Consider the following 27,673-nt stretch of genomic DNA (forward strand, 5'->3'; position numbering starts at 1 on the left):
GTTTACACACACGTCAGATTCCTCTTTTTATGATAGATAAAATGATGTATTTATTTATTTATTTATACGTGCCCGTGATATACCGAGATCATTGTTTAAATGGTTTTTTCCGTCGATTAGATTTCCTTTTTCTATTATTATTGGTATAAAATAGAAGTAAACCGCGAGTCTGTAGTTAACTGATACAAATTGAAATAACTGTCTTTTAAAGTGTCAAAAAGATTCTTCGTACAGCAGAGTTTTTCTATGTATCATATACACTTCATATACATTATATATATATATATTTGCTTTTATTTCTTATGTATTTGCGACAAGTTTTAAATGTGTGTTTGAAAAATAATTTACATTCAATCTTATTTTTATCGCACAGGTACTATTCTTCTCATAATACATACTCTATCTCGTAATACATACAGTATTTACATATATCTTCAAGTATGTTGTGCAATTATATAATTATACACACATTTCAAATACATTAAAATGTTTGCGAAAAATATATCGCAAGTTGTCAGATTACATGAGAATGAGTCAATTATCCGGAATGTATTTATAAAATTTATTAAAGCTTTAACAGAAATTTATGTTGATTTTTCAACACACACGTAGTCCCCTTGCTTTTCAAAACTACATTTGAAGCATCTAGCATTCCACAAGTTGGTCTATGCCTTTAGTATGGCAAATCGACAATTTATATCTTTGAATTTGGATCAAATACATGCTGATCGTTCACTAATCAATTTGTCACTGAGTAGGATATAAAAAAGTATTGCGTGTGTAGCTGAAAGATTAATAAAAAATCTTTTTTTTTTAGCGTAAATATACTTACGGGATGCCCCAGGTGCGTTGAAAAACAAGAGGACTTTGTTGAAAAATCTCTGTTTGCGCTTCAATAAATTTTATAAATAGATTCCAGATAATATTGTTGACTCACCCTCTTACATAGCCTTAGAGTATATATGACGATTGATCTTCTTATCATTAACGAAGCTCAACGAATATATAGGTACTACCACCTGAATCGGTAGTTACAAAATAGATGCGAGATAATATACAAAATAGAATGTTCTCCATTCGTAACAATAATAAAATCTTGCTACAACGTTCAGAAAACATCAAAAATTTTTAATTTAAAACTAAAAAAGCACTTTCTTGAGGGAAGTCCTTCGTGCGTAGTTTATCGAGCCCTTATTATTGCTATAAATTTTCAATATTTACACTGTACATTGAATAGATTCCAAACACTTTACACATTTCATTAAGTGTAAGAATTATTTTTATACAGTTTTTAGTATTCGATATAATAGGCTAACGGTGATAAAGCAATAATATGCAGCAACTCGGAAAAAAGGCTCATTTAGGCTAAAGTTCTGTTCTACGGCATACAATAAATGTATTGCCTTGTCAAATGTGTGCGTTAAGTGATTTAACTACGTATGAGATGAGTCAACAATTATTCGGAATATATTTATAGAACAGTAGCAAACCTACAATAATGTCATTACATAGTTTTGCTTTTCATTGTACAAACAGAATATTAGATTAAATCAAGTGCGTCAGAAAGCAAGGAGATTACGTTACGAATTGACACATGGATTTTGTACCGTTGTTCTAATAAATTTTATAAACATTTGAATAATTATTGACTTATTTTTATATTATAATTTTTGTACCACTAAATTAGTCGGCCATGAAATCAGTTTAATATTCATTAGTCTATTAATATCAGCAACGCGAATGAAGTAGTCGTGTAGCAAAGAGTTAAAATCATATGCTTTTCAAATTCTTCAACGAATTTGAAATAAATGTTTCTCTTAAATGAAAATTTCATTATAAATTCTGTCATAATTACGTAGTTTTTTCAATTTGGAATACATTGAGTAGGTATTAGGCTAAATTGTCATTAATGTGACTAGCTAAATAAGATTTTGTTACTTACAGTCTCGAAGTTGAACAAGCTAAAGCACCTAAAATTAACCAAGTATAATTAAGCCAAGCAATTTTCGCTGATAGATTTTCAAATCCGGTAAACATCCGAGATTGACAGAGGATACGTGATTTCTTCCATTACTTCTCGTATTTCTTTATTTGATTTTTATTTTATGCAGTTTCAGCTTGAAACCGAGCAATTCCGAAAGCACGCCTGAGAGCGCTGACAATAGCACCACTTTAGTAATGGTGTACAGATACGGATTAGCCGAGAGTCCAGAGATTTTGAACGGACTCTCCAATTCCTGTAAAACATCCCTTTGAAAATTAATTTATTTATTTATATTGGCCCTTTTTTTTTTTTTTTTTATTAAACTTGCAAAAACGCATACCTTTATCAAGTCAGCCGCCAATTTCAATACGCTATTTGCAACCATAAGCTCTTCTTTCTTATGTGGCTTTTGCTCAATTTGCAAGTATAAGTTGATCTGAAAATTACATCGAAAAGTAAGAAAGCTTTCAGGTATAGAAGTTCAAGTATATTATAAGGAAGATTTACCTGTTCAGTTATCAAAATTGAGAGATTTCTGTACTTTTTGTTGATCTTCGTTCCTAACGTCATAAATCGTAATATAAATATCCCAAGCGAGAAGCACCAGAATAATGCCTCGACATTGTATCGCGAGTGCAAACTTTCGAGATCCTAAAATAAAATTTACACTGTCAAAAGAAATAAAAAAGTAAAAATAGATATATAAAAAAAAAATATATATATATATAATGTACTTACTTTAATTAATTCCAGACTTACGAGTGACAGCAATAATAACGTAACGAGAAATACTGCTGAAACAATTACGTCTACGGATCGTTGCGGGCCTCGTCGCTGTAATACAAAATTGGAAAAAGCATAAGACACACAAATCTAATTTTCAAATTAACGAGCGTATTAACGTTTGATAGTTCTTACTTTCAAATAAGATCTGACGCTCAGCCATGTCTTTATGTTGCGCACTTTGTTCAAACGGAAGTGCGGCAAATCGGACTTACGCGCGCGTCTGGATGATGTCAAGTGAGAAAATAATTTTGCATACAAAAGCCTCTGTTTATACGTTCGTTCCGCTACTGCTAGCAAGAAAAATAGACAGCATGACAGCGCGAATCTTTCAAATATTGAAATTAACACCATCGTTCGTTCCCTGAAAAAGAAAGAGTCGGTTAAAAAAAAACTACTAATCTGCAAATATTTTAAAATGTAAACCGGAAAAGTATTCTCTTACCAAAAAGTACTTCCGAATGCTATGCCAATTATTCTGCACAAGTCATCGATGTAGGTTTCAAAGTTCACCTGGATCATGTCGCTTGGTAACAGACTAACAGATGCATTTCCGACGTTATCTGATCCTACATGATCACTCAGCCGTTTTATTGACGGTATCAGACATAACGCGACACTAAGTATTAAACCGCCGTAAAAATAATTCATGCCCTCTGGCATGGATTCGACTCTGGCAATAATTGCTGAACTGATATCAAGCACTGATAATTCAGCCTTCTTGATGTCACGCCGCGTCCAAATCGTACACGAAACTATAAACAAAACGATACAAAGTAGATATTGTTAAATCTACATATGTTTATTTTGTTGGATGGTTGGATATAGATAGCTGCTTAAAATAAATCTTTAGTTATATGCAAAACTTATCATACTAACCACGATCAGACGATGTGCAAGTAGAATTAAATAATATCGGAGGTGGTAATTCAAATTCCCATAAGAAAGGATGCTCCACGAATTCTCCATAATTAGCCTCGCTGGCTATATCAGATTCCCCAAGTTCCGAACTGTAACAATTTTGTTTTACGAAAAGCTATGATTTATTAAGATGTGTACGTCTTACCTGTAGCTACACTCGTCACTGTTGGTTGTTACACCCATCCATTCCGTGGCGGAAGTTGTTGCCTCCGTGAGATGATGCGTTGTAGCCTCCTCGCACTCGCCTTCCTCTTCGCTCTCGCACTGCTGCCGTGTATCTCTTGATCTCAATATTTTTGATGACGTATCTTTATCCTTGAATTAACAAGACCACCAAAGTTGACAGATTAATATAAGATGCATTAAATATGAACCTTCTAATTATCTCTCGTTCTTAATAGAGTAAAAGGATATTTGAGAATATCTAAGAAAAATTAGCCTCCGAAAGAGATAAGCGCAATCATTTAAAAAATAGAGATTTTCTTCAGTTATAAAGTGAAACTTGTGAGTGACGGTACCTTAATATGGCCGTGAATGTTGCTTTTGCTATCCATAAAATTGTCATCATTTTTTAACGGGTCAGGTGCTGCGTGGAAAGTGGAAAACGATGATTTAGCTATTACTCCATTTTATACCTTGCCAACAAAGATTAAAGCGTGTTAGCGGTTGGAAATGCAACCACAAACATAAAAACAAATAAAAAAAAAAGAGCGATTACTTTCATACAGCTTAAGTCATATTGGAAGAATTTTCAATATTTTTAAAAAGTTATTTTTACACTCGAAAATTACGATTATCTTTACAAAGACTTATAAAAGACTTAATCTTTGCAAAATTGTTAGCCGTCTACGAACTATTTTACAAGCGTGTACTTGTAAATCAAACCTGAGTTCTTCGATGAAATTGACTTTGATGAAACTCGAATGGTACTGTCTTCCGACCATGACCCGTGAGCTTTATTCTGTCGTGGCAGACCTAGTCGTGATTTATTTCCTTGTACCAGGGCACGGCCTATCACTTTGTCATTATCACTAGAAACATTACCATTTAAACTTTCAAAGCCATCATCGTCTTGATGTATATTTGCTACATGTTCCTCCGGTACATCATCTGTCGCATGTAGAGAGAATTAGATATCAAGCTCTAAAATTATACAACGGTGCAACAAATAAGTAGCTCCTCTTTACCTTGCTGTTCGCGATTAGCTAAATTCTCGTTTGAGGGATCAGAATTTTCTCCAGTTGTACTTAACGATTCTTTGTCATATACTACTTGAGCGCTTGCAGGTTCCTGTTACATCAACAATTTTTAAATGCATGTATACAATATTTTGATAAGTATTGTAAATTAAAATATTTACCTGAGATTGGCTGCCATTCTGAATCACTACTTTCTTAGCAAATCTTACTGCAGTCAGTACTTCTTCACTTCCTGTACTCGCTTTCTCAGAAGCTATATCTTGAGAGGATTTTGAATCTTTATGTACACCTGTAGTGAAGATTGTACACTGTACCTAAAGTATATTATAAAGCGAATGCTCTTTGTACTATAGCACACTTACGTAAATTTTGTCTAGGCCTTGATTTCCCATTTCTGCATCTAACGTGTCGAGAGCGTCTTGTTATTCGTTGCCTGGATTGATTGTACGTCATGGTAGGACCCGAATGTGTCGATACAATATGGGAATGAACAGTGCACAGGACCAACATCATAACAACAGGTACTAATACTTCCGACATTGACACAATCTGTAAACAGACATGACAGTCAAGATGGATAGCAACGCAACATATTCCAGAAGATGAACAAATTTTTCATACTTCCGCCTCATTTTCCCTGCTTGCATAAACGTAATACAGGACAACGTTGATCGTTTGCAAGCTGTACAGTAACAAGAAAAGCACAAAGATGCGATAACTCGTCTGCTGTATCCACCACTTTTTGTACAATGGAAGGAACATGAGTCGCTGAAACGCTAGGCAAGCTACTGTCATCAAACCATGCTTCGGCTTGGCTTTCGGGAATGAAGATCCTATATACATTGATATATTATGAATAAATATACATGCCTATCAAGAGGAACTAATAATATTTCATATATACAACTTATTAGTTTATATATATATATATATATATATATATATATATATATATATATGGCTGTTAATATCTTTACAGCATACCACGAACGAGATCCACATCAATTAGCTCCGTTTTAAGTTTTGTTGTTCTCATTGGAACATGCGTTAGTCCATCAAGAATATGTTGCTCTATTGTTCTCTCCCATTGCTGCTTATCATATGTTCCAATCTTTTTTTGATACCTGAAAAAAAATTTACTTCTCATTACTCCAGTTATCAGTTATGTCATTTTTATAGTCTCTTATCGTCTTCTAATTAATATTAACGCCCAAATTAAATGTCCGAACTTGGAGTGTCACACGTCACTGACAAATGTCAAATTTTAGATAGTATTAAATTCCATGGGATTCTCCTTACCAGTGCACCAGTTCGTTGAGATCCATATGGATCAAACGCATCACAGTACCAGCTTCCAACTGAAATGATGCTCTTTTGGTCGCGACGAAAGGATAAAGGAGAAAAACAACTCGCGAGAAAACGGAGTGCGTACAACTTTCCGCAAAATTCTATACACGAACGATTAGGAGACAGTCAGAGTAATATTATTATATATCATATCGTATCTACGAGCGATGTGTTAAAAATAAATTTTTCTTCTCATTTAGCACTCGTCCATGGAGAGACAGCATCGAGCGATGCGTCGAACCGACCGGACACTGGACTTGACCGCAAGAGAGATGGGAAATACGATTTGACGCAGAACAAAGCACAACCCACGAACCCAAGCGGACGGAACGTATATTCGAGGCATCGCGATCGCCCGGTTTGGATCCGAGATCCGAGATCCGAGGTGGCGATTTTGCTATCGCGCTTCTCCCACCCGTTGAATAAGCATCAGCGGGGAAGCGGTTTCAGGTGGCGATACCGACCAGTTCGCAGAAATGTCGGAGATATATCTGTATGTTTATATTTTTCGACTTGCGAGCTCCGATTAACTCCAGTCAGTCGGCGATTGACTCGTATAATTTTTCATTGTTCATGGAAGAAAGATTAAATCAGAGACAACGAATTATAACTAGAAACTTTGTTTTAAAGCAGAAATAATCGTCGAAGAAAATCAAAATCACAGCTTATATCTGTTTGGTTCTCATATTTTGACGTTATTTTTTACATCCGAAACAAATGAATAAATGAATAAATATTTGAGTTAGAGTGAGAAAAATTGAGAAAGAAATCTGAGGGTGATCAAACTCCGATTAACTTTAATCAGGGATTTATATTCTACAATGTAGATTAATTTTAATCTCGGTTTAAATTCCAGTTAGTAAAGCCCCTTGCACACACAATGCCAGGCAACAGGCAATAGGCACAGGAAATAACAAAAAAATCGTTAATTACAACCTAAAAAATTCGAATGCTATGATTGGTTAGCAACAGATGGCAACAGAGACAATAAGCACAGAATTCTCATTCTCAACATGACGGAAACTTGATCTGTGTCTATTCGCAGAGAGAAGATAGGTGATCCGCGAACGCGATACTGCGCGATCGATACCGCGAACCGCGATACCGCTCTCTGATCGCCGCCAAGTTGGCAGCTTCGGCGTGGGATCATCTCGCGCACGTGTCGCCGCTCGCCGCGTCGCATCATATCACGCATCACGCATCACGCATATGGTCGAAGGCTCACCAGCCTTGTGGGTCTATCTTACCGACCGAACGAAAGAAGCGCGGAAATTTCAAATGGAAAGTCTCGCGCTTATTCCCGTTTAGTTTTTATTACTCTTTCTCAAACTTTTACGCGGTATCTTAATCTTAGCCTGAGGTAATTTTTACACTCCAGAATCGAAAATATAAAGTTGTATATAAAAATTTCTGTTAAACTGCGCGGATTTTCTCATATTTATTTTAGATTTCTACAAATATATACAAATATACATGATGTGTGTTGGCGGGAAAAATCTGAAATATTTCATTATTATTTTGTCCAATTTTTTTCGAAAAAATGTTTGTATATTGTATAAAAAATCTAAGAAAATCTTAAAGTTCTGAGAAAGTCTTAAAACTTTCGTATAAATAAAAATCTTATTTATAATATATAATTAATAATATATATATAAAAAATTCTGAGACATTTTTCCCTCAGGACGATCAGGAAATTAACAATTGTTCTTCGTGCTCTGAGGAGAGCGCGAACATGCATGGTTGCCGGACTCGTCCCTAGGACAAGAATGAGTCGGTACAGGACACTGCCAAGATGGGGTCCTCACGCGGGGACCGGGTCGTCGCACGAGTCCGGTTTGCCGTGCGCCTCTGCCCGTCGGCGTCGTCGGGATCTTACGTACGACGGCACGGTGTAGTACTAATCGAGGGTCACAGAAGACGGCACGGCGCCGGCGTCTAACGGTTGAACATCGCGAGTTCGATGTCGCCTTCTTCTCTTCCTCCTCGTGTCCTGGAAAAAAAAAAAACATATAGGCTGGTATTCATATATGGCCATTTGATAAAGAAACGTATTACCAATGTGGTAATATATCGCTTTTTTCATAGATAAGCTAACCGTGCACAGTAAAAAATCGTGCGTCTGCAAATGTTAAAATTTTCTTTTGTTACCAAGATTTAACTATTATTTTAATGTAAAATTAACATACAACAGCTATGTTATTATTTTCGTAACATTTTCAACATTAATGTCAACGTGATAAACTTAACACTTTATGTATGTCATTTAGAAATTGAATATTATTTTGAGTTCTCTTAACATAATTATTTCAAAAAATCAACACGCCTTAAAATTATTTTAACATAAACAAAAGTTAAAGTAAATCTTCTCAAATATGCGTAAACTTTGACATACAAAACAATCAAATTTACTACCAATCAAATGTTCAAAACAACATTTCTCTTAAGTTGAAATAACTATCGTTTATTCAAATATGTTATGTCGACATTTTTTACAAGTTATTTTTGCATTATACTTAAAGTTAAAAGAACAAATATATAAATGTAAAATATATATAGTGTCAATAAATTAACATTTCTAATTTGTCAACAAGTAACGCACGATGAATGAGTTATTATTTTAACTCAAAATTTAGAGTGGACTTTCTGGGACATTTGAAAAATGTTACGCGTAACATTTTATTTTTTACCGTGTGGTTGGTGAAATTGCCCCTTACCTTCCGAGTCCCGCGTGCTCCGCGCTCTCGTATTTAAATAGTCATAATCGTCATCGTTATATTCATCAATGTAGTAGCCATTCCACCACATGTAGCCCACGAAAGAAACACCAGAAATTGTTACTAAAATTATAAAAATTATAATAAAGATATAATAATCCGACGCGACGAGTTGGCACTGGCAATCCATTCCGTTTTCTCGGCGCGACGATTGAAAACGGGAATAACAATTTCGTGCTATAGCTATATATCGCACCTCGAGCCGGCCGCGCATGGGCAGGGGCGGCTCGACGCACACAGAGCGTCTCTGTGTGAGTACCCAGTTATAGTGTGCGGTATAATAGACGCTCCCTCAGCCTCCTATCCATCTCTCAATATTTTTCCGAGAGTAAATCGGCCACGCGGGATGCTAATTACATCCATCCCACACCCTATAGTCCGTGAAACCCCATGGGCTTTCTTAATTGTTAAAAAAAGGATATCTTTACCAATCTTATGTGCCTTTATTATTTTGAGTTGTTTCTATTTCCATCGTATGTCATAATATTTATTTTGAATAAAAATATGTAAGGAATACTTTTTTTCAATGTCGTCAAATGCTTCTTAAAAATGGGATGCGATATTATGCACAGTTCCCCTAATTAAATAAATCTTTTAATTATATTAAACGTTATATTATCCTGTACGTAAAAGATATAAATTGAAGTATACAATTATAATACATTTTAAGATTAGGAAGTAAATAATCGCGTAAAACACTACAATATTTTGATATAAATCATATTTCATCGGGCCTAGACCGTCTACATTAAAACCGTACAAGTATGTAAAATAAATTTTTTTTTGTTCAGTTATTCTCTAAATGTCAAACTGAAAAGAGAGAAGAGAATCGTAAATATATGAACCTGTACGATATATCCTTTCAGTGCGGTTACGTAACAGGTGATCCAAAGACAAATGATCCGCAACTTTTGATCCGCGACGTTGATCCGGAGAAAAAAACCCAATTAAATCCGTGACAAAACGCCAAAAACGTCAAAAATAACTTTATCGAATATTTCGAATGTCATGGATCAAATGTCGCGGTCAAATATCGCGGATCATTTATTTATTATTCTAATGCTTTGCGATATACAATATTTTTGGTTTTCTGGTCGATGTCGATAGACTAATGTAGGTAAGGGAAGTCGGCAAATTGGATCCGTAACTTCGGAATAAGGATTGATGGATTGAGATTTTCAGAGGCTGGTTTTCCTTTACGGAGCAAAGCATATAAATATTTTGGCGTGCCCACTCCGGAGCAAGCAACATATAAGTAGTTGTCTATGGGAAGAGCATAGACTTTTTAAGTTAATGTGCCTGCTACCCCTTACAGATATTCTATTATATATATATGGATAGATAGAAGATAATAAAATTTCTCCCAATCAGTTGTTTTCGTTAATCAATTTATATTTTGCGCACATACACGCACGCACATACAAACTCACATGTAATCTGTTTTTTGCCATTTATATAATTGCAATTTTTAAACAAATTATTTTATTTTTTATAAATTTGCTATAGAAATTTGTATAATAAATTGATAAAAGAAGCGACGCACACGCTCTCTCTCTCTCTCTCTCTCTCTCTCTCTCTCTCTCTCTCTTGCGCGCGAGCGCTCTTCCTTTCCTTTTGATCTTTTTTCTCTTGTTATTCTTGTTTGTATCGTATATTCTTTTCTATTCTTGCTCTCTCATCTAACTCTGACAATTTTAACCGCCCGAGTGGAAAATATCGGAAAATATCATGGAACGGAAAATATCGTAACTTCCTTACTCTTTGCGCCGAGAGCTTTTAGCAGCAAAAACAAGTGACAGCATTGAATTATTTTGTCATTAAATAAATTAGGGATGTATAAATGTAATAGTGAAGTATATGTGTGTGCGCATTGCACATACACAAAATTTGCGGGTGTTACATGAGTTTAAAAATAAAAATCTTTACTTGCAAAGCTATCAAAGAAGCTTTCGTGAATTTCTTTCTTTAATAGCGCCAGGATTATATATATATGGACTATATAAGAAAATAACCATCTTTATTTCTGTCGTACACAAATTTCAAAGAACAAACTTTGACACACTTTAAGAATAATCCTTCAATTAAAAATTGTTTGCGATACTTGGTCGCACATTTCAAGGAGCTAAAGTAATAATACGTTCGCATAATACAATCATATGATATGTTCTGCGCCCCGCAGAAGCACGTTTCACACCCTCGGAGATCCTAATACTAACAATGAGATGAATTTCATAAAAGCCGAGCATCATTGATCGTTATACAGATTTATTCTTTGAAATGAAATAAATAGGATGAAGTCAGTTCTTGTTCTAATTTTTATTATTTTATTATATTTATTTATTTCGTCAATTCTTTTTTTTCTAGCAAAATAGAGTTTACTAGAAAAACAAGAACTGATGAAATAAATGCCTGGTTCTTGGCTAAATACTCTCAAAGGGTGCCTCGTATTCAGGAAAAATAATATGTGATATATATATATATATATATATAACATCCTTTGCGCCGCCGCCACGTGGCCATCGATAACTTTAGTATTATTGCGTCTTGGCTAGTAGGTTTTTCTTTGTTAGACCTCGTCTTTAAGCCTCGGCGCGAACGAGGGAAGATGCTATATAGATTTGCCATACATAAGGTACCTCATTAAATTTTAATCTTTTGACAAGGGAACGTCGGATTTGTTCAACACGTCAAATATTTCCTCGTGTCCATGAGACGGTATTACGAGCGTTCTCAAGAGCGTTCTCCGACCTTCGACAAGAAAAAATAATATAAATTAGGAAGGAAAGAGACGGCAAAAGTTGGAAAAAAAATAGTTCAATATTAATACAATATTAATTATACTACGTACGCAAATTTGCTGCAGATGAAATACGAGAAATATAAAATTTATTTCAGAAATATAATTAGACTCGTGAAAGTGCCAACAATTTAAAACGGCGAATGCAAATCGGGCGCGGAACGTGGTGCGCAAATGAAACTAAAAAAAACCGTGTATTCAAATGTGATGAACGTTTCGGCTCTTCTTTCGAGCCATCTTCAGCATTTATTGAGATAAGAAGATGGCTTTTTAAAGAAGAAGAGCCAAAACGTTCATCACATTTGAATACACGGTTTTTTTAGTTCCGCCCGCGACTTATTTTATGCTGTCGAGCAAAATTAAATTTATTTCCGCTATATAATGCATTTCTCGTGTTCACTCGTAATAAAAGCACCGGAATAAAATAAACCCGTAACTGTTAAATAATTAGTTGCATCGTAAATAAAACATTTGAACATTTCACCGGGAGTAATGAATTTTCGACGCAATTTTAATATGCATTTTGCCACTTTATTGCGCAAAATGTACTTCGACTGCATACATAAATAAAGTCAATCATCGGTTTTTAATGTTTTGGATTATATCTTTTAATTAATTTTAATCAGCAACTCGATTAATCTTTTTTTCTAAGTTTTAATAAAACAAAGTGCAATCAAATCTCAAAATAACAATTTTACACATTTCAAAGTTATTTTATTGGATATATTCAAGAAAATTTCTGCTGTGGACAGAAGCTGTGAGAAGTGTTCAGGTATATTATTTTTAATAAATAAAAAACCGAAAATATATTAATTTAATGTTTTTATAAACACCCCTACAACAAAAACTTGCTTAATTTTTTAAGAAATTTGTGTTTACACGATTTGATAAAAATATTTTAATTAGTAAGACATTGCCAAGAGATTACATTGGCGTTGAAATTCTCTTCACCCTATTTTCATTTTATTATAATATTCTGTAAATACGATGCAAATATTATAGAAAGGATAAAGTCTGGTATAATAAGCGATGCGCTTCCGTCAGATAATTAGCGTCTTAGCTTCCTTTACTTCCTTTCGTGAGCGCTTTCGCGCTCAAGATTATTAATTAAGGAAAATTTTCATGGATAACTTCACAAGCTTCATTCCAAGTGTCTCTCTTGTTTTCATTAAATCATATCCTTTTGCTTAACTGCCTTGTTTCTACCGATAGCTGCAATGTACTGCTATACATTTACACAGTTGGAAAATTTGTGTTAAATATAACATGAATCACATGTCCCACCCAAATGGCCCACCCAAATTTTTGCGTTAATTTAACATAATATGGATGTGTTAAATGGTAAGCTGGTATTATTTACTTTATTATTCGGATTATTCCGAGAGCTACGCGTCCGTTGGCGCGATTTTCGTAGAAGCTGTTTATAATTTTCTGCTTTTTTAGTGAGGTAGTAGTGATGTACACAATCTGGGGGAACGGTGGAAAATATATATTATAAAATAATTTAACGCAAACACCTTGTTGCGGCTGTGCGCCCTATCGTTATATATGATTTGAGCTTTTCACGATTATCGTTATACGCGGCTTTAATTATGCGGTTCTACCATAATAATATTAGGTTAAACAGGGAAAAACGCCGTAATCGGTCAGGACTGATGGATCTTGCTCGTCCGAATAATATATTACTTCTTAAATGACTTTTTACATACAATTCTTTTGCCTTGGCAGACCACGCGTCGTTACTTTCGGACATAACGCAGTTTCAACCAAAAATTTTTGTACGTAAAAAAGTCACTTAAGAAGTAAGAACAAGCAAGATCCAGTCCTGACCGATTACTGCGTTTTTCCCTGTTTGATTGTATATCTTACACGGTCGTATAATCTCATACTTAATATTAGGTTGTATTTGTTGTAAATTATAAAATTAATATTATATTATACAGATATTACATATAAAGGTATCCTACTTTCATATTAATATTAATATGTATCTTGCATTTATTTAGCCTAGTCTACTTAATATGCAATATATTGTCTAAATATAAAATATCTATTTTAAAGAAGAACGTTTTCCAGTTTCGCTCTCCTTTAATAACACGGAGAAATTGTGTTTTCCACGACTTCTCCTTTAATACCATTGGAGCTCGTAGCAGCGCGTGCAACAGATAATCTATATACATATTGTATATACGACTTATTAAAGGAGAAGGAACGTTTTACAGGACTTCTCCTTTAACAGGACTTTAACAGCAGTACGAACTGCGCCATACCTTGTGACAAATTTATACAGGCGGTTAAATTTGTGCTAGACTCCACTTATTTCATTTTCAATGGAGTTTGCTACAGATAGACGTTTGGTTCTTCAATGGGTTCGCCTCTTTTTCCGACCATCGCCGCCGACATTACCCTTGAGGATTTGGAGACTATAAGGGCGATCGGGACTATTGGATTTTCTTCTCCTTTTTACCGTAGATATATTGACGATATAGTGACAACTGTCACTGATAGTCCCTTCTCTATAAGTTTAATACCGTTCTACATTTTTAATTCAATTATCATTTTAGATTATAATTTACAATGGAGGAGGAAACTAATAATAGACTCAATTTTTTTGAAGTGACTTCAATCCGAATGAATAATTTTATAATCTTTGACTCGTATCACAAACCTACCTTTTCAGGAGATATCTCCTCTTCGAGTCCCGATACCCTCTCTGCCAGAGGGTATCTTTATGCACGCGAATAAAGTATTACAGTTACTTTACAACTGTAAAATTTACAACAAAACTTTTGCTTGTAATTTAACAATTTTGAAAATTAAAATATTATATAATAGGTACATTTTCAGTACTACATCCGCTCATTTATTAAACAAAAAGTTAAATTAAGCAATTAATTAAATTATTAATATTAAATATTATTATAATACAATAAGATATTTGTATCTACATTTATCAAAATAAAAAATAAGTTTCTTTATGAAAATAAATATTAATAATTGGACTTATTAAAAATTAAATAATTAAATTAAATAAAAAAATTAAGTAATTAAAAATAAATATTAAACAGAATGTAAAAAAGTTTTTATATATAGGCACCTATATACAGGTATTATACTAATTATAATTGTATTCAATTTGAAAGGAATTGGAGAGAGTGCCGTTATACTACATATTTTAATACATCTTTTCTCTCCTCTTATATCTCCGGACAATCTTTCTTGGTTTAACCTTCTTTCCACAAACATTATACCTTTATTGCAAACACAATTAGAACTGTCAAGCTAATGGCTCCGAAATGTTGCCAACGTTGTCAAACCCAACTCGGTTTTGAACGGTGACCGTAATACATAGCGGCCGTCGATGATATACGTTTATAATTTATAACCGAGAAGAGGAGGAAACTTCTTCAATCTCCTACAAGAAGATTAAATTATGTATATGGATCCATCTATTGATGATCTCATCAATAGATGGATCCAATACATAATTTAATAAATGTTCGGATTCTATAACTAAATCAGTAGGCAGGAGGGTGGATAATATCCAATCTCGCATTCCAGAACTACGCTTTTAACGCTCGAGCTATCTTTGTCGCTCTATCTTCGTTATTATACTTACAGAAAGTTGAACAAAGACAGAGCACGTTTATTGCGCTAAAGCGTGGCTCTGAAACGCAGCCCTAATAGAGTGAACTGAAGTTCCGACCGGACCTTCTTTCATATCATGCATTAATAACGATCCATATATAAGTCCGTTTTGATGGACAGATGAATCGGACTACCGAACGAATCAGGATCCGCAAGAGATAAATAACGTAAATGACGCCAAGAATATATGTACTCAATAAAAACGCTCACTGGTAAGTGGTATGGTACGATATACGTATCAATGGTTTAGAATTGGTAATAAATAATAAACGATTCTTATACCGTATAACAATATACATTAAGAAACCGTAATAAATATTATTAGAAACATTTTTTAAATGTTTCTAATAAAACACTCACTGATATAAATGCCATATGATATACATATATCCGTAGTTTAGCATTTATGATATAAATAAAAATAATAAATGCAATTCTTATATATATATAAGAAATATATATATATATATATATATATATATATATATAATATTTTTTATATGTTATATATATATATATATATATATATATATATATATATATATATATATATAATTATATATATATACATAATATTACTGTAACCGACGCGTGGAGTACTCATTGCAATCACGTATTAGTTTTCACGGGGAAACCGTTTAATAAGTCCACAAGTAAATAATAAAATATAAATAAATTGCTCATCTCGTTGGTTGCCTCGCCGACGCCCGACGCTTCTCTGAGCCTCCTCCTTCCTTCCTCGTTCCTCCGCGACCGCTCCTCATGTGTATATATAAATTAAAAAGCAGTCATGTAATTGTAAAATATTGTATTTTTTTATTGTAAATTATATAAAAAATATTTTGCTTATGAGTAAATAAATTGTAGTACAAGGTTTTGAGAAAAGGCACATATATTTCTAAAGATACAAACGAAATACAAATATTTCTTAAAAATAAAACTAATATTGTTGGAAAGTAATTCTCGCGCCACACCGAACGCACGTACGAATCCCGTGTCTAAAGGGTGCCTCCCCATGCAGGACGGAATCTCGGAATCATTCCGATTGGTTAGTCCCATGAGGCTAATTCGTAATATCCATCATATTTCTCATAAAATAAAAGTTACATAGATTCGTGAAATTTTTTTTATATACACTTTATACAATAATACAGGGAGATAAAAAACCCAATTTTGCATTTTTGCTTTTAAAAATTTATAATAAATAAAATACGGAGTAAAGTGCAGTTTAACGTGCACTTAGTGCATAAAGGGCACCTGAGTGCATCTGAGTTTGCCTGGGTCTCCTGCCGACCAAGATTATACCATTCGTATAGAAATGGACATAACTGACAGAATTGCTGCAAATATTTCAACTATAACTGTGTCATTCTACTAATCTTTCTTTTTATGTGTTGAAGTTAAACGGTAAAAAGTTGATTATTCTGTCCATGTTAACAAAATGGTGCAAATATTATTTGACTAATTAAACATCGATAAAATTAATTGCAGTTCGACCGAAGTCGATGCGAATCATTGTCCATTGCTCAGTCTGTGACTCTGTAGTCAGTGCGTTCCGAAACTCGCATTTAAAGTTACATATTTAAAGTTTAAAGCAATTTAAAGCGCCGGATACGAGAAGTATATAACCTGTGAAAACACATATTTAAAAAAAAAATTTTTTAATGTTATACAGATTAAAATCTGAGAAGATTTAAAGGCAGTAAACAATTACAAGTTTGAGTCATTTTGCTCTGTAATAATTCTCGAAAAGGATTGAAGGATTGACTTGTAATCACCTTTGTGAAGTTTATAATGAAAAAGAGATTTTTTTTATAAAATATGATTCTGCATTGAAAGATAGAGGAGGGATATGATAATTGATTCATGATTCTATGTTATATACGTAACATCTTTAGATTTAAAAAATGGAAGATGATACTGTTAATTGGCATTTGCGTTCTTGCCTTAAGAATAAACGTTATTTTACAAAGTTTATATCCTTCTGTGACACAGTTGACGGAGTTGCACAAGTGTCCGGCGTGTTATGGGGTTTCTGCGTGTCACAACATTCACAAAATAGATCTCTTATGGAATGATGTTAATGCGATAATCTCTCACTTGTTCAGCGTCAAAAATGTATTCTTTGGAACGTATGATCAAAGCAAAGTGGTGCTGAAGAAGCTGGCACACTCTTCTGAACTAAAAGCGCTTGACGTTACATTATGCGACCAACTCCATTTGGGATATCCCTGCTCGATTCTTGTTCCATTAGACAGATATGCGCCAGATTTTTACGATCTTATCAGAAAAACAATTACTTCCGATTTTTCCCAAGATGATACAAGTCGCCTGAGACTTTGTCCGACATTAGGGCATTTAGACGATCTGTTTTATAATGTCCATCTTAACAATAAACACATCAATCCCACGCAATATCTAATTAATCTCTGGACATTGGTTTCCATAAATCCAGAGCCGTTAATCCTTCAGGTAAATTACGAATGTTCATAAAAACTATATAGTTTATTTTATTAAATTACAAGAGTCGTTGGATGATATATTCTTGAATGAAAAAATTAATATAATTATATACCTTGTGTTTTATATCTCCGTTCCTTTCAGATATTATCCGCTGAAGATGGATGGCCTGTGCCAAAATATTTTGGAGCTTGTGGCCGGATTATCATTGAAGAATATATCGGTTTGCCACTTTCGGATTGTCATGACAAATCTTGGATTGATAGAGTAAAAATAGCTTCGAGCCTCTTAAATGCCGCTTATATGTTCACCTTCAAAAACAAAAGATTCAGTTTTTATTTAACGGATATATCGGCTGATAATATTGCTGTTGATAATGAAAATGTAGCCAAATTTATTGATTTGGAGAATATTATTATTGTTGACAAAAATATTTCTCAAGAAGGTAAAATTTTCTTGTTACAAAGTTATTGATGAAATACGTGTTGTACTGCATTTGTGTGATAATTAATTTGTAGATGAGCCAAAGGAATGGCAGAAAATACACAAGAACACGATGCATTTCGATTGTCCCAACTGTTTTGCATTTTCTTCTAAGGATATTTGTAGCCATCGTCTAAGCGATCACAATTATTATGCAATTTGTCAGGTACTTGCTATTTTATTTATATATAATTAAAGAGTCAGATATATCAAGTGTCTTTTCATACACCGCACGTTAACTTGTACGCCGCATATTCAAAAGTCTGTGATTGCAGCTTTTAGTAAGTTCAGGAAATGAAAATCCATTTCCCGGTGGATTTCTTCACGATGCACCTACTAATATTGAACAGCAATATCCAGATATTGAGTATTTGTTGCAACAATGTGCCGTTCCTGATTTTACCACTTCCAGAATATTTGTTGGGCAACGACTTAAGACGCTACTGGATGTCATTTTAAGAGAATTACCTCAACGCGAATACAACGTAAAGTAGCTTAAGTTATAATAATAGCTTGAAAAATCTTTTAGTATTATTATATTATGTTGAATATTTCAGATGTATATCTTACTCTTTTTTAAATAATCTTTTTCAAAGAATATCTTATGTACATTTTTTGTACTTAACACTAATCTATAATTTAATATTATATTGTAAACTATTTTATCAATAATGTTAAAATTGTATATAAAAATAGTAGTATATAATCATCATAATTAAATTGAAGACGGTAATAAAACTACACTTGTATGTATCACCTGGCTGGCTACTTTGACATCTATTGATTTGTAAGCGATAATTGATCCATCTGTGCTTACAGATTATGCAAAGCTAGAAATAAAATGAGACAAAATATTCTATGTACATTTTAATATAATAAAAATATGCTTATACATGCATAACTACTTACATAGTAATGGTAAAAAATACTTGGCATTGCAAGACAATTTTGCATGCGCCATATTAGACATATTTAATTATCTACTTAATTACAAATATTTTACAGCTTTTTTTTGCATGTGTCAGATAGTTATTGTTAGTTGAAAAATTAAACACAATTGTCTAAGGTTTCCGATCAGTTATGAACATGTGCTCGTAGTAATGTAAAAATTTTATATAAGTTTTATGTAATAAAAAATATATAATTTATATATTATGAGTTATCGTTCATGTCTATAAAAAGAAAGTTGAATTAAAATATAAATTTCCAAATATTTAAAAACTAATTTTACTTTGCTATGTGCGTGAATCATTACTTTCCTAAAATTAACTCGAGAGAAAAATTGCTCGGCAGTCTTATTAATGTCATATCAAGGTTTTTCATGAGTTTAAGCTCCTTAATATAACAGTCTAGTTTGTTGTATTGTCCACAGTTTGTTGCATTGACAATGCTTGAACTTTTTCCTTTAATAACACAATCTCTAACACTAACTTTTGAATTGTGTCATCTTTAATGCGATTATCATTTTTTAAATTCACAATAGTATCTTTCAATCCATTTATTATCACATCCTTGTCGTTATTAAAGTTCTGCAGGAGCTGACTTGTCGATGGTCGTTTGACGGGATTCTCTTGTACCAATTGTTTGACGATTTGTGCCTAAGTAAAAGCACATACACAATTCAGATTTAGTAAAAAACAATATAAAAATGTTGATATATATAATATAAAATATAATAAATAATTCAATATATTTTAAACTCACCCACTTGTGTCGCTTGAGATCTTCTGGTACGTTACCAGACTTTAAGCAATTAATTACAGTGCTTAATTCCATTTGGGTTTTTATTGAAATTAAAAGCTCAACGAGGACGATTCCTATGCTGTAGACATCACTCTGCGAATAAAAAGAGTATCAAAATAGAGGGTATATCAAAGTATATAAATGTTATATATGTAGGTATAATTTTTTTTTCATCAAAATTTTCTTTCTTATCTCTTAATTACCTTTGGATCACAATTTCCCTTAAGTTGTTCCGGTGCTGCATACATATGAGTACCAACCACAGAATGATGATTTCCTATTTGTAATGGACATGCTAAACCGAAATCACCTAATTGAATCTGAAGCCGTCCAGATGTCGAAATAAATATATTGCTTGGCTAAAAACGTAAACATATTCTATTACATTTCAAAAGAGATTTCACTGTGACGTTGATCAAGATATGAGCATCGTTACCTTTATATCGTGATGCACGATTTTCTGAGAATGCATATAATCGACTCCACAAAGAATCTGTTGGAATATCGCTCTAGCTAATGGTTCAGGCGTTACATTTATTCTACCGCGCAGCCATTGTTCGAGCGTCTGTTCACACAAGGCCATTTGAATGTATAAAGTCACATACGGTCGACTCTGTTGACCCAAAACATTTGCCAAATATTAAAATTTATGTGTTTAGCAATATACTTTCAATATCCACAATCTGTGTTTCAAAACAAAAAATGCGTTTATGTCGGTTTATGTCAATTAATATCTATATTATATTTATATTATCCACTTACTTTATCGTACGTGCATACGTCTCGGCTAGAGAATTCTTCGACCGAATAATCACCACTAGTATCCGTATCTATAATTGTTTGATCTAGATTTTCATTGCTCTTGCTATTTCGGAAAGACACTACATCTGAACTGGACTCCTCAGTAGATTCTTCCTTGTTACTGCCCTCAATTATTCTCTCTTCTGTGATGTCAGCCGACGAGTCGAGTTCTTCAAATCTGTTACTAATAGCGTCACGATTGGTATCACTATCACCAATATTCCCATATATCTTACTTCGCTTTTTCGTTTTAACATCTGTATACATGTCAATTACAGAGATATTTCAGTATCGAGTATAATATATTTTGTTAATCGTGATATATCTTAGGGTTAAATTAAGATTCAGACCTTTTTTGCTATTGAATAAATCTTCGATCAACGATTTGTACGACTTGGACTCCTTTCGATGGCGTTTCGACGTATGCGATCTGTACGATTTACGATCTGGGGGTGGCACACTACTCGAATTGTAGGACGATGATTCAATCCAAGCCGCATTATAGGAAACAATATTAGTATGATTTAATTTAGCCAATGCCCTTACTTCATTCAATTGCTTCTGTATAATCTCTATACGATCAGCGGGCATGGTAATTTTTTTAATCGCATATTCGATGCCGTCGAGACGATGTCGCGCTTTATAAACTTCACCGAAACCACCGCGAGCGATAAAATTTATTTCCTGAAATTCCTCGTCGTATCGCAATTTCGGTATTAGGAACCTGTAAACAACGCCAATGTGACGTTACAATGTCACAAGAGATCTGGAAGGACATATTATATAAAATACCGTAAATACTTTGGTATAAACATAACACTGTCGCTTTCAGGCTCACCGCGAGCGACTGAGAGCATCTGACAGAAAGCACGTTGGTACTTTCCTTTTAGCGTTTCAAATTCCATTGTATCGTAGGTGTCATTAATTAATTGCAAGTCGTGTAGTTTCTTACAGATTGCTGTAAAATAAACTTTATCATTAGCTCCCCGCAGAAATATTTCTACGCGCGTCAATAATGTTTAAAGAAAAAAGATCAATTGCCATAATATAATTTCTCTCTGCGAACTTTATCCCCTTCTAATATAGCGCATAATTGTTGTAGGAGAGATTCGATTAAGACAGTGGCTTGAGTCAATTGCGGCTTTCGTGACTTTCCTGCTGGCATAATTTTCCCGCTGTTTTGATTTTCATCGATATTATTCAAGCAAAACGTCGATCTCATGTTGTCACCTGTTCCCAAACAAATCAAGATTTTCAAATACCAGACATTGCGTATCCCAATTTTAAAAAATGATGCAACATATGAGGTATATATATGCATGATAAAATATAATATAAAAAAAAAAAAAATTGAAAGAAATTATTCTAAATAGACATTTTTGCAGGATATCTTTTCTCCCTTCCTTTTAAATAAATCAGTCACTTAAAAACAAAATAAATACTACAGATTCAAAATTTTCGCTCTCTCTCTCTGTAAAAAAATCTAATTTTTATATTTCGTAAAAAAAGAATGATTATTTCGGGTGACAAATTCTAACGTAAAGGTCACTCAATCCCACATTTCGGAAGAAAACTGTACGCGTCGCATATTCGAAATAGGGCGCCAGATTACCCTGGTCGAACGTGGTTATGGTGGTCAGATCGTTCCAAGGATGGTCCGTCTGCTCCGCGCTCATCCTTGCCGCTCCGGCATCGCATTCCGATTCCCTTTTGGCGCGCTCCATGCCGTGCCATGCGCGAGCGGACCGGCGTGACTGACTGACAGTCTGACACTACTGACAACTCCGAGGACGAGGAGTCCGAGGTCCCACCTGCCGAACTCTAAACGCTGTGAACCGACGCGATCGACTGACGTGCAGACTTGCTCGTTGCTCGTACAACACATGCTCCGCGCACTCTGCCTACCATTCCGGAAATCCCGTCCCGGTCACCGCGTTCAGGTTCAGGTTCAGGCAAGGTCCAACCAGACGAGGAGACCCCGGGATCCGCGAGGATCGAAGCGAGGCGACGCGCGATTCCGCGAATTTCGACATTGTGCCGAAATAAGGGTATAGATTTGAGGGTTCGAGCGTTTCTGGAATATTCGAGACTCCTCTCGTCACGCGCACTAGGGATACCGCAGTTCGACAAGTCAAACGTGCGTTTATTAATTCGATCTTCCTAAACTCTTCCTTAGGAAATCAGACGTCGCATAATCGCATAAAACGTGTGTGCAAAAAGAAACGCAAGAGAATTGATGCGTTAAATTCGATTTTTTGATTTTTATTTCGTAGGCGCAGATAAAATTTATCTGCGGTCGGTACCGACGTTATCGACGTTCAGCTACCGCCGGCGAGCGGCGCTGCGAAAAAGTTTTCGGGAGATGGTGCACGCAGATGGTGCGGGGTGCGGTAGCGTTCACGTGCCGTTGAAAATAGTCGACGACAACGACGTCTCTCGTTCTTCGCATTCGCATTTGCTCGCAAAGCAAAGCTCGCATCTCGCATGTTCGCATCACATCGTCGCCTCGTCGCATTCGCGGACGTCGCTGCGATAGAAAAATCCCGACTTCGTGCGATTGCATTTCAATATGGCGAACCGCGACAAAGGACGCAGAAAGTGGGGAGGATTTTCACAAGGTATCTCGGCGAAAATGTCAATTATTTCGCGAGCGAAGCGACCGAGCGGCGTCGCGCCGTCGCCGGCACCCTCGCGCGTCCAACTTCGGGCCGAATTCGCGATCCTTATCCGGATCGCGTGTAACGTGTGCGAAATTAACCTCACCGCGCGAGATAACCTACAAACACCGCGGGCATACCGCGATGTCGCGTTACTTTACGGCGGTTTGGGCGACGCGACGATTGAATCCCACGATCGCGACGGTCTTCGTCATCTTCGTTCGACCGAGCGGCGTCGGCGCTGCGCGATCCGCGATCGGTTTCCGTCCGAGGAGGGGACGTTCCGCTTGGTAAATTCCGGCGTCGTTGAGAGTGTCGGTACAAACGATTCCATATATTTTCGTTAAAAGTTGATAAATCACGCTCCGCGGTTTCTCCGAATTCGCTACGTTCATCGAGGACTAACGCGTCCTTTTTGAGCTACGAGTAGGACGTATCGGGTGTATATAAGTTTGCGGGATTTTTGTCCACTCTTGCGACGACAATGACGACATTCTTTACGCTGTATATACAATATTGCGCGTGATATTGAGTAATTCTTGAGATATGTTACGGATTAAATTATGTTGAAGCATCACAGTTGCTTTATTTGTTATTGTGTATTTGACGTAGAAGTATATACGTGCATGAGATATTTGATTTTGTAATTGATTCTGTCGGTTCAAGTCAGCCTTTGTTTTGCAGCTTATTTTTATTACTGTACTATACAAGTATTGAAAAAATTGCTGTATAATTTTTATGAAATAATTTAATAACAATTTATATGTGTGATTAATGAAATTATAATTAAACATGTAAAATATTTGAATAAACCATTTTTATGAGTATAAGAAATAAATAAATTGAAAAACTTGAATTTTCCTATATGAGTAGCATTGTAATAACAATTTTCAGAGTCAATGACTTCTAAATTGGAGAAGGACAGGTTGGCAGGGATACGCGGCGGAGGAAATAGAGCATCTCAGGCTTTATATAGGCCGGGAAGTGGCCCTTTACGTAAGTCAGGCAGATCTAACAGCACTGCCGACGAATACGACAATGAAAATGGCTCGCAAGAAAAATCCAGAATGACCTCCGTCCAGTATCGTTCGAGACAGTCGCAAGTCAATAGAGCTAATCAGGCGCAGGACAGTCCACCTCTGTCACAAATCGACAATGTAGCTGAAAAACTGGACAATACCCATATTAACTATAGAAATAGCGGCAATAGCGAACCGGCACGGAGCACTGGTAACAGCTCTGGCGGAGGAGCAGGTAGAAACGATCCAAAAAAGAAAAATAGGAAGCCTGAGCAGTTGCTGTATGTACCGAAAAAAGTGAAGGAAGCATTGGCTGAACAGGACGGAACCAATAGGTAAAAAAATTTCCTCTTTTTCTTCTCATTGATCTAAGATGCATAAAACTACCCTGATGATAAAGTAATGCTTAATATGGAAAAACAATACGGAAGTAGTGTTTATTACATTATCTTGATATGAGTTAATGAATTCTGTTAGATCTCCCAGCCATTCCGCGTGGGAACGAGAGAGAGAAGAGAGTAATGATCGCGATTCGCATTCCAATCGTAATCATAAAAGCGATTGTAGTCGAGCGAGCAGTTACAGCACGCGAGACAATGAAAGCGAAGGCAGAGGTAGAGATGACACCGGTAAACGGTATTCGGGTAACCGTCGACATCGTCATGCGAACGAGAATGAGGAGCGTTGGTATTGGCGCGCCGAATCACCGGTATCCGCTAGAAACTGTGCGAATCGAAAGGATAATCTACGTGAAGTCAGACAGGTCTGTTTGATTTGAAATATTAAAGTACTATAATGATAGATTATAAAATTATATGTAGAAGTCTGTATAGCTCAATGTAGAAAAAAAAAATTTATTTTACGTGTTATTAGGGCTCGGAACCTTTATCTATGACCAACCAGAACGATTTTAATCGTACGCGAGACACTCGTAGTGTTGAGCCCGCTGGGCATTCGGATAAGTTTCAAGGCAAGCCACCCTCAGGCCGACGCGGCAACGCGAAAGACGGTTTGTCGAAAAATATAAAGTTAGAACAACTGCCACCACGATTTCAAAAGAAATATCTTCTTGATAATGGGTACGCGTTACCTAGCGACAATCCAGGAACGTCCTCAGAGGACACCTGGAACGGTAGCAGCATTACATTTCAGGTAAAAATTCGTTCAGTGCTGTTTTATCTTATTTTTATATTTTACGAGCATTAATTTATATCCAATATGGTGATTTCTAATTGAAGTAACATGTGGATTCTAATATGTATTAGCAGGGTATGTCCAGTTATAATTACTCACCACCGATGCAGCATTCGCAAACCATGCAAAATCTGCCACCATCTGGATCGTTGCCACCGCAATCTAATTGGGCTAATACCGTACCGACGAGAAGCAGAGGTAGAGGTAGACTGAGACCCGAGGAATTAGATGGTACAGCAAGCAGCACGTTCAGGCCTGTTACACCTGAACAGTACTCTGCTCCGAGTTCCAGATCCCATACTCCTAGCCAGGAATATATGAATCGGTAGAACGACATATTATATTTATATTGATTTTTCTGTTTAAGTAATATGTGAAAATTTTTATTGGAACATTACAAAATTTGCGAATAACAGGTCTTATGATCGCCGTGGTAGCAATAGCACTATGTACACCAGCATGGAAAGCTTAAGTCGTGCCGATAGCGTAATGATGCCACCGCCGTCATCCGCGTCGCCCGCAACTTCGCAATCAAATTCGAACAGAGGCCACAGATCACCTGAGAATCATCGCAGAGGCGCAACATCACCAACAGACAATCGCACCAGTAACATGTAACTAAATATTCATACAATCATTTCTTTTTCCATGTTTTTATATGCGTTTAATAACGTAACGTTGGTATAATTAAGGCAAAGAACAATCACCAGTAATACATACGAGCACAGTTCAAGTCTGGACAAGCAGAATAATCAACGAAACACAAATCCTTGCTCTGTGAAAAGCGAATCATGTAACAAATCATCTTATACCGCATCTGAAACATTTGTAAGTATATAAATTGATGAACTAATATTTAAAATATTTCCTGGGCAATATATAAATATATGGAATTATATTTCAATTAGGACTGGTGTGAAGAAGTTGAATTGAATGAGAAGTTAGAACAAGAACATTTGAGCCGTAGTTCGTCCGTATTAAGCATACGGGAAAGCACAAGTGTGCCGCGAAGTCAGGCCGTAGGTGAGAGTAACAGGCGACGTAAAAAAAAAAAACGCGATAAACAGCGTGATGCTGATCGGTAAGTAGAACTTTATAGGTTTTTTATCTATTTAAAAGATGATTACAAATATCGAAAGATTCTTCGTTTAATGAGATTATTTTGAATTATTCAAGTGGCAGTAGCAGAGACAAAGGACGAGGTAACAGCCGCGAACGTCAGAAAAATCAACAAAACAGAGAGAACGATAATTATAATAATAATCAAAAGAATAATAACAATAATAGCGGTAGGCGGTACGATCACAGGAGGCGTAATATTATTCAGCATAGTCGAGAATCGAGTAAAGACAGAAATTATGGCGTCAGCTATAGAAATTTCGATGATCTTCATAGACGCAGGTATTTATTTCTTTAAAACTTGGATTATGTATGCGCAATTTTTAGGTATAAATATCTCAAATTATGTATAAAAATATCTTATTTCAGAACTGATAGGTACCTAGACGAAGATTGGAGAACTGGCAGAAAAATATCGACTTGCGAGTCGGATGACGGGAGACAAACTCCTAAAGTTTTCTCTCACACTGCTCCTCTTTCGAGCGTGAATTCGAACTCGATAGGACACCGATCATCTCCGACGGGATACAGTAACGCTCAACCGGGCGTCTTGATCTTGCCTAATGAGACTAGCCAGTCGTCTGCCAATCAGACAGCTACAACTTCTCAGCAAAGAACCGGACAGCAACAACAGAGAACGCTTTTTGATCCGAATAATCCATATAAACCTATCGTTATCACTTCTCCCGGAAGCAGAGCAGCTATACAGAGGTAACACTAACTTCTCTTCTCGTTCTTGCGATG

At 35.4% G+C, this 27,673-nt stretch overlaps 4 protein-coding genes across 8 annotated transcripts in view; 2 read left to right on the forward strand and 2 right to left on the reverse strand.

Annotated features, from left to right (window-relative positions):
* Nucleotides 1-271: 271 nt before the first annotated feature.
* Nucleotides 272-6,765, reverse strand: Phtf (putative homeodomain transcription factor). Of its 2 annotated transcripts, none has more exons than XM_077421110.1 (16): nucleotides 6,187-6,765; nucleotides 5,872-6,011; nucleotides 5,509-5,720; nucleotides 5,250-5,436; nucleotides 5,049-5,176; nucleotides 4,876-4,978; nucleotides 4,574-4,798; nucleotides 4,207-4,274; nucleotides 3,834-4,003; nucleotides 3,647-3,777; nucleotides 3,213-3,522; nucleotides 2,903-3,131; nucleotides 2,723-2,818; nucleotides 2,492-2,635; nucleotides 2,325-2,420; nucleotides 272-2,250 (listed from the first exon to the last, which is right to left on the reverse strand). In XM_077421110.1, exons 1-16 carry the CDS (start codon nucleotides 6,225-6,227, stop codon nucleotides 2,197-2,199), a joined length of 2,334 nt encoding a protein of 777 aa, XP_077277236.1. In that variant the 5' UTR covers nucleotides 6,228-6,765; the 3' UTR covers nucleotides 272-2,196. The 2 variants fall into 2 exon arrangements, with proteins under 2 accessions (XP_077277236.1, XP_077269718.1); XM_077413592.1 differs by having other exon boundaries at nucleotides 272-2,237; nucleotides 6,187-6,754.
* A 10,315-nt stretch (nucleotides 6,766-17,080) lies between these two features.
* LOC143898578 (divergent protein kinase domain 2A) lies at nucleotides 17,081-19,308 on the forward strand. The gene is made up of 4 exons (XM_077408156.1): nucleotides 17,081-17,925; nucleotides 18,058-18,358; nucleotides 18,432-18,562; nucleotides 18,672-19,308. Exons 1-4 carry the CDS (start codon nucleotides 17,320-17,322, stop codon nucleotides 18,888-18,890), a joined length of 1,257 nt encoding a protein of 418 aa, XP_077264282.1. The 5' UTR covers nucleotides 17,081-17,319; the 3' UTR covers nucleotides 18,891-19,308.
* LOC143898566 (eukaryotic translation initiation factor 2-alpha kinase 1) lies at nucleotides 19,251-22,845 on the reverse strand. Of its 2 annotated transcripts, XM_077408136.1 has the most exons (9): nucleotides 22,553-22,845; nucleotides 21,982-22,170; nucleotides 21,733-21,898; nucleotides 21,291-21,664; nucleotides 20,902-21,197; nucleotides 20,576-20,752; nucleotides 20,343-20,498; nucleotides 20,101-20,232; nucleotides 19,251-19,994 (listed from the first exon to the last, which is right to left on the reverse strand). In XM_077408136.1, exons 1-9 carry the CDS (start codon nucleotides 22,662-22,664, stop codon nucleotides 19,746-19,748), a joined length of 1,851 nt encoding a protein of 616 aa, XP_077264262.1. In that variant the 5' UTR covers nucleotides 22,665-22,845; the 3' UTR covers nucleotides 19,251-19,745. The 2 variants fall into 2 exon arrangements, with proteins under 2 accessions (XP_077264262.1, XP_077264269.1); XM_077408143.1 differs by lacking the exon at nucleotides 21,982-22,170.
* Nucleotides 22,846-22,971: 126 nt separating this feature from the next.
* Nucleotides 22,972-27,673, forward strand: part of LOC143898551 (telomerase-binding protein EST1A) — an 87,139-nt gene continuing 82,437 nt past the window's right edge. The window contains exons 1-11 of one of the 3 annotated variants that reach the window (XM_077408124.1): nucleotides 22,972-23,077; nucleotides 23,214-23,558; nucleotides 24,492-24,951; nucleotides 25,094-25,379; nucleotides 25,490-25,768; nucleotides 25,882-26,135; nucleotides 26,227-26,424; nucleotides 26,503-26,638; nucleotides 26,719-26,891; nucleotides 26,987-27,211; nucleotides 27,299-27,640. In XM_077408124.1, the coding sequence (XP_077264250.1) occupies nucleotides 23,510-23,558; nucleotides 24,492-24,951; nucleotides 25,094-25,379; nucleotides 25,490-25,768; nucleotides 25,882-26,135; nucleotides 26,227-26,424; nucleotides 26,503-26,638; nucleotides 26,719-26,891; nucleotides 26,987-27,211; nucleotides 27,299-27,640 (2,402 nt within the window). In that variant the 5' untranslated portion in view covers nucleotides 22,972-23,077; nucleotides 23,214-23,509. Of the gene's footprint in view, nucleotides 23,559-24,491; nucleotides 24,952-25,093; nucleotides 25,380-25,489; nucleotides 25,769-25,881; nucleotides 26,136-26,226; nucleotides 26,425-26,502; nucleotides 26,639-26,718; nucleotides 26,892-26,986; nucleotides 27,212-27,298; nucleotides 27,641-27,673 lie in introns of all 3 variants that reach the window. The other 2 variants (XM_077408118.1, XM_077408131.1) reach the window with 2 other exon arrangements.

This window comes from Temnothorax americanus, unplaced genomic scaffold, assembly GCF_048541705.1.
Source record: "Temnothorax americanus isolate GAGA-0224 unplaced genomic scaffold, ASM4854170v1 Scaffold1, whole genome shotgun sequence".
NCBI classification, from domain to species: domain Eukaryota; kingdom Metazoa; phylum Arthropoda; class Insecta; order Hymenoptera; family Formicidae; genus Temnothorax; species Temnothorax americanus.